This window comes from Electrona antarctica, assembly GCF_951216825.1.
Source record: "Electrona antarctica genome assembly, chromosome: 15".
Lineage (NCBI taxonomy): Eukaryota > Metazoa > Chordata > Actinopteri > Myctophiformes > Myctophidae > Electrona > Electrona antarctica.
Window position 1 is genome coordinate 36,263,930 of NC_136796.1, and position 10,000 is coordinate 36,273,929.

General features: G+C 43.4%; 1 protein-coding gene across 1 annotated transcript in view; it reads right to left on the reverse strand.

Annotated features, from left to right (window-relative positions):
- kcnh8 (potassium voltage-gated channel, subfamily H (eag-related), member 8) overlaps window positions 1-10,000 on the reverse strand; it is a gene marked incomplete at its 5' end in the record, with an annotated part of 132,819 nt that overhangs the window by 72,040 nt on the left and 50,779 nt on the right. The window contains one exon of the mRNA XM_079522088.1: window positions 7,988-8,145. Within this exon, the coding sequence (XP_079378214.1) occupies window positions 7,988-8,145 (158 nt within the window). The remainder of the gene's footprint in view (window positions 1-7,987; window positions 8,146-10,000) is intronic.

The window sequence follows — 10,000 nt, forward strand, 5'->3', positions numbered from 1 at the left end:
GCCTGCCTGCGTGCCTGCAGTGCATGCCCATGTTATCAGCAGTGGAAAAAGTACTCACGTTTGTTACTTACAGTTTTTCACGATTGTTAACACACAGAAATCGAACATTTGGTACAATTTGCACAACCTTCATTCACGTCATGTACCTAATCGCTCGACACAATTTGCACTACTTCAAACTCTCTTATCTGCATTAGACTTCTTTACACTCTGTCAATTACACATCACCTTGTTGTCCAAACACTACACACAATGTTCAGTTGTTGCACACACTTCTCACGTAAAAATCTCAAAGCAACAACCTAGAACGCACAACATTTCAAATCTCTAAACATTCAGGTCTTTTGAGCAATTTGCTGTCTGGGACAATGTGAGCTTCCACCGGACTGCTCAATTGTGTGAGTGGTTCCAGGACCACATTTTCCTTTCCTGAATCCCATTGAGGAGTTCTGTTCAGCTTGGAAGTTTATGAAGTCCACTGCTCCAGGCCATGGAGGAGGCTTGTAGCGACATGAGTGTTAGTGTTGAGGCCTGTTATATGAGCAGGCCGGTTTAGAGTAATTACATTTTTATTTGTCTGCTGTTTTATGTTTGACAAAAAAAAAAAAAAAGTAGGCCCACACTTCATTTTACAAAAGGACAAATGGCTCAGTCATTGTCATTCATTATATGGTGTGTTCCATTTCTATGATTTTGTTTTCAATTTTGCACTTCATTGTGCTGTGAATGCTTGGTAGTGTGCAGCAAATGCTTATAGTTGTGTGTACTCAATGAATGGTATGTGTGTGTCATTTGAAAATATGGCTTGTGTGTACCAAATGAAAACACAAGTTCCATTTTGTGAACGGTTAAGAGATTTCATGGCAAAGAGTCATCTTGCAAAAGTGTGACAGGGTTTAGCATTTTGTGTGTGACGTTTTCAGTTTTGTGTGTGCAGTTTTGAGAACGCCGGCATTATTGTTTTGGGAAACGTGTGTTAACAAGCGTGAAAAACTGTAAGTAAACATATCAATACGTTACAAGTAAAAGTCCGGAATTAAAAATGTATTTCAGTAAAAGTACAAAAGTGTTGGCATCAAAATGTACTGAAAGTACCAAAAGTAACAGTACTCATTATGCCCCTCAAATGTCCCATTTCAAGTTTTCACAATGTATAAAAACTCGGATATGGAGCATAAAACCTGATCGGGACATCCTACCGGCGTAATACATGTGCTATTTGGTGGCTGATGTCTGCACTGTGGCCTATAGTGGCCGTTGTTTGTGTTATAGCCTAGTCTCGCGTAGCCAGACTACTATTCCACAATCTCCAAATGCTATAGAGTCTGGAACTACGCCTCCCAAAATCCGAGTAAGGAAGCTGCTATTTCCGTTCACGAAAATATATTTTAAAATATCTATATATTCTATATTTTATTTTATTTTATTTCCTTTTCTGCTAAGCAACAAGCTATATATGCTTAGATGTTTTCTATTCATATTAGGGTAAATTTGCGCGACTGTAAAGACGAAACGGAAGTGGGGAGGAGGCTCCACTTACGCTTTATATTTTACTCATGATTGCTTTTCCATTGCTCCAGACTGTATGACGGAAGCATTTGGAAATTGCGAGAGGCAACAGTCTGGCAACGTGAGACTATAGTTATAGCCTATCTTAGTTATTTTACTTAGTCCTTGGAGCAGGTACAGTATAACTGCATGTGACTTCTGCCCTGTGCTCTGGACAGAACTACTAACACTATACCTGAGGGATGTTGTACTTCTCCCCATGATATGATACGATTACGATCATTTGATTTTGAGCATCTGCCGATACAGATTTTTCCTTAACACATCACAATATGTGAAAGTCTTCTATGTTTATGAAGACTTTAGCGCTCCGTATATAACTGTGAGCAAATAGAGTGCTGGTTACAGACACCGCAGAGGAAGAAGGAGGATAATGAAGCCTCTTCTGCCTGGCTGGCCCTGAGGGAATAGCTACAGTGCGTCTCCACACATCCCCCTATATCTATCAACCCCCCCCCCCCCCCCCCCCCATCCCCCGCCACCACCGCCCGCCAAGTCGCCAGCACAGACTGAGCAAGCTGCGTCACGCCCCCGTCCCACGGCGGCAAACACCGGAGACGATGACTAATATTTTACACCTGTCGTCGCCTGCCATGCACTTCCTTCCTGGAACTTTTTCCACTCCTCCGTCACTATGCTCTTATACCCCCCGCCCCACCCTCCCCCCCACCGCCCCCCCCCTTCTCCTCCTGTCATCAGAATTGAATTTGGTATTTTTGCTGCTTTCCTGGATTCCTGCTTTTCTTCAAAGGTTTTTCATGACATTCATTTTCATTTATTTTTATTTTTCGTTTTTTTCACCCACACAACCTGAACATTCAGTGGATTTTCTGTGGCCTTTCTCTGTGTGTTCTGAAGCCTTTTGAGCTGCAATGAAAACAGGCTAAATCAGTGACATCTGCTGGCAAATTCTTATGTCATATATGGGATTTGTGGACTGGTATACATCACAGTCCACAGGCAAATCAGAGCACTTGTTTGAGCCAGAAAACCCCACACCACAGAAAATCTATACTGAATGTTAAAAGTTACGTTTTTTTGGTCAGAAAACCTAAAAAAATAATTACAGTAAGAACATTTTCAAAAAAAAATGTTTTTAATGTCACAATCCCTTTAAGGCCGGCATAGAGCACCAACGTCTGACGTAATTTACGCATACTACCTGGGGCACATGTTTTTTTTTCTCCCCGATTCTGAATTCCCAGTACTGTGATAAGAAATGAGCACGGCAGGTTTGACTCATTTGGATATGAATGGTAAATGGTGCATGCATTTATATAGCGCTTTTATCCAAAGCGCTTTAGATTGTGCATTACATTCACCCATTCACACTCACATTCATACACTGATGGTGGAGGAAACCATGCAAGGCACCAACCTGCACATCGGAAAGCAATTAGGTGTTCAGTGTCAAGGACACTTTGACACGAACTCTGCGGGACCCAGGATTGAACTACATGGGACCCATTCAGCAGTTCTAAAACCCTAGCGTTACAGGTGCAGAATTGTATCCAACTCAAATATAAGTGACTGACTATCGTAAACGATACAGAGCACACCTCCCTGACAATATCGTAGGGACAATTTGTTTGTTTTTGGACCACAATTCTCCTATGAGACTATTTTAAGATGACCCAATGTTATTCTCCATAGAGAAATTACTTCTGTAACCCAAGGAATGAATGAGTGATGTCAGGACTGGACATTTCTATTGCATACATGGTGCAACTGTTGCAGCCTTCACTTAATGTGGCCCGCAGGATAATATTGGAATACTGATATATTCTTGATTTCAGCTGTTACAATTACAAACATGAAGTAATTCAGAAGTAATTCAAGTGGGTCATGTGACCCACTTGAATTACTTCTTTCTATATGTAGCTTAATGACTAGTATTAAATTGTTATTGTCTTTTTATGTCCAATGTATTTGTATTTAGTTCATAAAGTTAACATATAACTGTAACTAAATGCATTTGAAATTAAATGAAAAGGTTACTTTTCAGGATTCCAATGATAAAATAGCAAAAAGTAATTCAAGATTTCAATTCAAATATAGAAAAAATAGCTGATCTACAAGCTCAAACCACGTAGCAGTTTTGAGCTTGTAGATCGGCTATTTTTGCTACGACAGTAATATGCAATGTGGCCCTCTGGAGTGAGTGTGGAAATATAGTGGCCCTCTGGAGTGAGTGTGGAAATAATATAGTGGCCCTCTGGAGTGAGTGTGGAAATATAGTGGCCCTCTGGAGTGAGTGTGGAAATATAGTGGCCCTCTGGAGTGAATGTGGAAATATAGTGGCCCTCTGGAGTGAGTGTGGAAATATAGTGGCCCTCTGGAGTGAGTGTGGAAATATAGTGGCCCTCTGGGGTGAGTGTGGAAATATAGTGGCCCTGCCCCTCTCCATCGTCAAAGCTGCCCACCCCTGCTCTATTGCCATAGACATACAGTACAAAGGTAGACGCCTCTTTCGGCTCTGAGGCGTGTGTGTCTCGACTCGAGAGGAGGCAAGCTTTTGTGACGCACACGGAAGCTTGCCACGGAAGCTTGCCAAACTTCCGCATGCGTCACAGAATTAAGGGAGCGTTCGGTATAGGCCAATCATGGAGGCAATGTAAACGTTTGTTTTCCCACGCCAATAAAGCTGCTTCGGATTGAATTGATGAGTCCCGGAGATGACACGCTGTGATTGGCCAGTAGTCACTTGAGTGGCAGTGCGCCTTCCTCACTTTCCTCTTGACTTCCTCCTTTTACATGTCGCTCCAATGAACTACAAGCGGCCAATGAGACATCTATAGCTTTTTATATCTGTGCTCTATTGCAAGCACACCTATAGGATTCCATTTGCACGTGTACGAGCGTGCACATGCATGCATGTGTGAGGCTGTGCATATGTGGCCATGTGTGTGTGTGTGTGTGTGTGTGTGTGTGTGTGTGTGTGTGTGTGTGTGTGTGTGTGTGTGTGTGCATGCGTGCGTGTGTCTGTGCGTGCGTGCGTGCGTGCGTGCGTGCGTGCGTGCGTGCGTGCGTGCGTGCGTGCGTGTGTGATTCATTATCTCTTTACCCGTGGCCACGCCTTTGGCGCTACTAGCCAATCACAACAGGGTTGGCCGTGTTTTTTTTGTTTGGCATTGGAGTCACACCGCGGCACTCGCCGCTCCTCAAGACAACGACCGCCGAGCCCCCAACCCTCCAGAGACACATCCTCATATGAGCCTTCGTAATCAGTGAAAGCCATGAAGTATTAACACATTTAGGACGGGGAAACGTGTCTGTGTCGCTTTAGTGCTGAACCGCTATTTTAAACTTTAGCCGTTGGAGAAATAGCAGCATCTACACGCACTCGGTGCCGCGCTACGAGCTTGTAGATGCTACTATTTCTTGAAAAATTGTGAAAATGTGGCGCAAATCTTTTGAATATAATATTCTGTCACGGTGAACGTTTTTAACTCAAATATTTGCTTCTGGAAATAGTTTGAGAATCACTGACATAGAAACAGATATATATAAACCAGGATTTAGAAGACATGCTAGAATCAGGTCCTGCAGGTCTTAATGGATTAATAACTATATGAACGGCCCTAGGCTTTCGGCATAATGACGACTATCTCTGGATCTAATCACGGTTCCATCATAATCTCCCGACTGACCTTCCTTCCTTGGGTATAGAAAAAAATATCAGGCAGCAAACTCTCCCTCGCTCTTCAAAATACTCTGAACCAAACAACACTTATAGGAAAAGGCAGGGGAGAGAAAGGTCACTTTAGCTAAATTGCATGTGAGTTGTCATCACAGCATGGTCGCCCTTCCGAAAGAGCACTAGAAAACTATAACTGGAACGACACTTTTCCACTGAGAATTAAACTAATGCAGCGTTTTAGAGAACTGCACGATGTGGAAAAAATGTCATATCTATGTCGATATACGTCTATACGATATTACCGTTAAAATTCCATATTCTGATATTATGTGTGTATTTTAAGTGTTGCAACACTTAAAATACACACATACGTATACACATCGCCTTTTTGCGATACTGATATTGCTGAAAATGTTCATACCTCGATAACGGTATATATATTGTGCAGCCTTACTAGGTATCAATACTTCAATGTACTTAAAGTAGCCTACCAAAATTCAAATGTCTAAAAATCTTTTGAAAATAGCAGATCTACGATGAACTATTTTCAAATGGCCAACATATAATGGCTGAAGTGGTTATAATGCATGCTTTTTTGTAATAATAATCAAAATCTACAAAGTAACTATAGTATAACGTTTTCAAATTTGGTATATGTAGTGGAGCAAAAGTACAATATCTGGATCCGAGATGCAGTACAAGGAAAAGTGTTGGAAAAGTGTATTACTCCAGTAATAGGCTAGATACCTCAAAATTGTAGGCTATACTTAAGTATAGTACTTAAATAAAGTAGCCTACTTAAGTAAATGTACAGTACTTACAGTTACTTTGCACCACTGGATATGAGAGGTGAGTCGTGCATGAAGCCACAGCCTTTAAGAGGGGGACATGCACCCTAACACTCCGCAATTACTGCCTGCTGGAGGGCTCCCATGGCGGCAGTGAGCTCACGGCCAGCTGCCCGCCCGCGCGTGGTGTGTGCACCCAAATAAGCCCTCGATCGCCCACACGGGACTACTTGGTATTTCCATTAATAAGGTCCTGCGATGAAGCAATTCACCCCCCTCCCCCCACGCACGCACGCACGCACGCACGCACGCACGCACGCACACGCACACACACACACACACACACACACACACACATACATTTTTTGTTCATTTCACAGCCTTTCCCCCTCCTCCCCAACCACTGTTTTATCAGACATGTCTTCATAATCTCTTCTCTCTTTCTCTTTCTCTCTCTCTCTCTCTCTCTCTCTCTCTCTCTCTCTCTCTCTCTCTCTCTCTCTCTATCTCTATCTCTATCTCTCTCTCTCTCTCTCTCTCTCTCTCTCTCTCTCTCTCTCTCTCTCTCTCTCTCTCATATATTTCTGGTAACTCTCTTATTTAATATCTGCCTTTTTCCGTTTTGTTTGTGTTTTCTCTTGTTTTGTGTTCCTGTTCCGCCTTCCCCTGCTCTGCTCTGTAATGCTGACCAGCACGTTAAATGAGCCCCCGGTGGAATCCCCACCAGTGAGTTTCAATTGATCTCTCAATGAACACTCTGGATATTATGATTATATTATTGTACACACATGATGACCTCTCGTGCGTGCGTGCGTGCGTGCGTGCGTGTGTCTCATTACGGCATAATATTATGGTGTATTACGTGTGCATTCGTCCAATATAATTGGATTTGGATATTGAACCCCATTGATTTTTGCTATTTACATCAGAACCGTCCAAAAATGTCCTACACCGTGTTCTTTCTCCCAATTAGAGGCCAGAAAAACAAACCTTCCTCCACGACGAGGAACCAATTAGAACCTCCCAATAGTATAGTTAGTAGTGGATTTCTAACCAAAGCTGGTCTCAAACTACAGCGCTTTTAAAATCCTGAATGATTTTCCAATTTTGGTTGCATCATGCACATAAGGATAAGCTAACTATGCACCACGTCTGTCTGTCTGTCTGTCTGTCTGTCTGTCTGTCTGTCTGTCTGTCTGTCTGTCTGTCTGTCTGTCTGTCTGTCTGTCTGTCTGTCTGTCTGTCTGTCTGTCTGTCTGTCTGTCTGCCTGCCTGCCTGCATGCCTGCCTGTCTGTCTGTCTGTCTGTCTGTCTGTCTGTCTGTCTGTCTGTCTGTCTGTCTGTCTGCCAGTGTATGTATACGGTTGTAATCCACGTAACTCGAGAACCGTTTGCCCCACCGACTTCAACTTTAACACACGTGTTCCACATCACCACAGGGAGTTCAGTGCCCGGCGTTGAGTCTGTGGGATACACAGTTGTCCAGAAACACCACAAAAGGCTCTGGTCAGGCCCTGCCAGTGGACCTAATGAGCTTAAGTCCCCTCACCTACTGTATATAATTCCCAGCCTCTGCCTCAGCCAATTGAATGCCATGCATGTCAACCCCACACCAATATAGCCTGCAATATCTGGGTACACATCTGTGAGAACTCGATGGCTATACTGTACATTATAGAATATAAACAGCTAAATATGCAAGACAAGTACGTATATGATTTATTTACTGCTTTTGGAGCAAGTATTTATTTAAAGATCTGTAAGCCTCGGACAAAGCCAACAGCCGAGTTGACAAATCATGACAATAAACAACGTTTTTGGGCCGGACAAATAATTAGAAAGAAGAAAAAAAGGGCAGGGTACAACACAAGGGGGCGGGACTGCGACGCTCTATAGAATAGAATCGGCTCGACCGTCGTCATAAATATTTTTTTACTTTGAACCTCTTACTAAGCTGGGACGACCAGATCTTATGCATGTGGTTACTTACCACGCTGACTTTGAAGGCGTACAGGAGGTCAAAAGGCAGCGCAGCCACCAGGTCAATGATGAACCAGGTGGTCATGTAGTGGATGCAGATGAGCCTCGCTTCAAAGATGACTTGGCCGGACTTGCTGACGTACGTGGTGCGGAAACTGAAGATGATGTCTGGCCGGATGGACAGAAATGGTGCACAGAGAGAGAGACAGACAAGAGTTGGAAGAGGATTGAATTTGAGCCCATTAAGACCTGGCTGGAACGCCAGGTCGCCTTATATTAGCCTTAGCTTTTAACCACTTACCAACCACTTATAACCATTAAACTTTATGGCCCTCATTTATCAATTGAGTGTAAAATCTGCCCCAAATTCGAGTGTAGGTTTCGTAGTACACCCACGTCGCCACGGCATTTATAAAGTGATCGCAAACAGCTGATCCTTCCTTAATTTCGTTCCGACGTTAATAAATGTGACGGCTGAAATCTATCTGGCACGCCCTATGAAATCAAGCCTCGCCCTTGTTTTTGCGACATGAACAACTGCAATACGACCTGGAAACCTTGGATACAGGAAAAACTTGCTGTCCGCCTCACCCCCCTCTCTCACACACACACACACACACACACAGACGCACGCACGCACACGCAACTTGCAAATAGGGAACGAACACCTGCATGAATTAAATAAAGCTGTAGGCCTAGGTCTGTTCTCCTCTCGCCTCGCGTGCCTTTCTGGTTAGTAAACCACAGCATGCAAGCCGCCTTTGTTTTAAATGGTCCCCCAAACCGTTCCCCCCTATCGGTGTGAAGTGTTTTTAATTTGCCCAGTCAATCATTTGATCCACGCTACGCGCCTGCTGTGTGTTGTTAGTTGTAGGCTACTGTTGTAGCCTATATTAAATTATTAAAGCCTGTGAACCATGAATTAAATAACAAATAGGCGCGCACACACGCTGCTGTTTTGCAACATCTCCTCCTGTCCTGCCTGTCTGTCTCTATCACTGTGGTCCGTTCATGACACCGTGACGTGACCATGCACGTTTATGACAATCTATTTAGATTGCCTCGCGAGTCGCTGCAGTGGTTGGGCAACCACCCAACTGTCAATTATATGAATGTGCTGCCTAAACCAGCCTCATGTAGCCTACATGGCACTGGCAGTGGCACTGATGGGCTGGCTGGGTTAGCGCGGTCCCCTCGACTCCCCTGCACTTGCGCTGCGTCGGGTTTATCCTTAAAACGACGAGATGTAACTCGAGAAAGGGGGATTCCAGCACAGGCAGCGCAAATCCTCGCATACGGTATGCGCTCATGCAAAACAGAAAACACTGTTTAAATGGCTTAAGCATCTAAACTTGCAACATTGTTTTAATTGCGCGATTTTAACTGCTTGTAAAGTTGGTCATCTCCTACCAATTTCATATGACACAGACACATCGTTGATGTAGGCCTATTCCTTTTTTTTCTTTTCTTTTCTTATTTTTTACATGTAGCCCATAGGCCTATAGGCCTACATACAGTTTTATATTAACATTTTAGGAGTGAATACATATGTTTCGATGCCTGTGACAGCCTCTCAGCTGGTCAAACAATGCTGCTCCGCTGTTCTACGACGTTCTAAACAGGTGAGGACAAAGCGTACGACAGCTCCCGAGCAGACGTGATTTTTGTCCTGGCGCACGGTCAAGTTCAAGGTTTTGCGGAAATGGTAAATGCCGAAAATTGCGGTAATTTCGGCATACACCCATATTTTGGCGTACGCACGGTTGATAAATGAGGGCCTATATGTTGAAAAACGAGCTATGAGCTTGTATATTCTTTTAGTCGTGAAAACATGTGCAAATCTTTCAATATACTGTATATTCTTTCACAGTGACTGTTTTTTACTCAGGTCCCTGCAGAAACAGCATATTTTCAGATGGGGTCGGCAGCCAATTACATATATATTTTGGGGTCCTTGACATGAAATAGTTTGAGAACGACTGACATAGAAACATAGGTTTTTCAGAAAACTGTCAGGATTTAG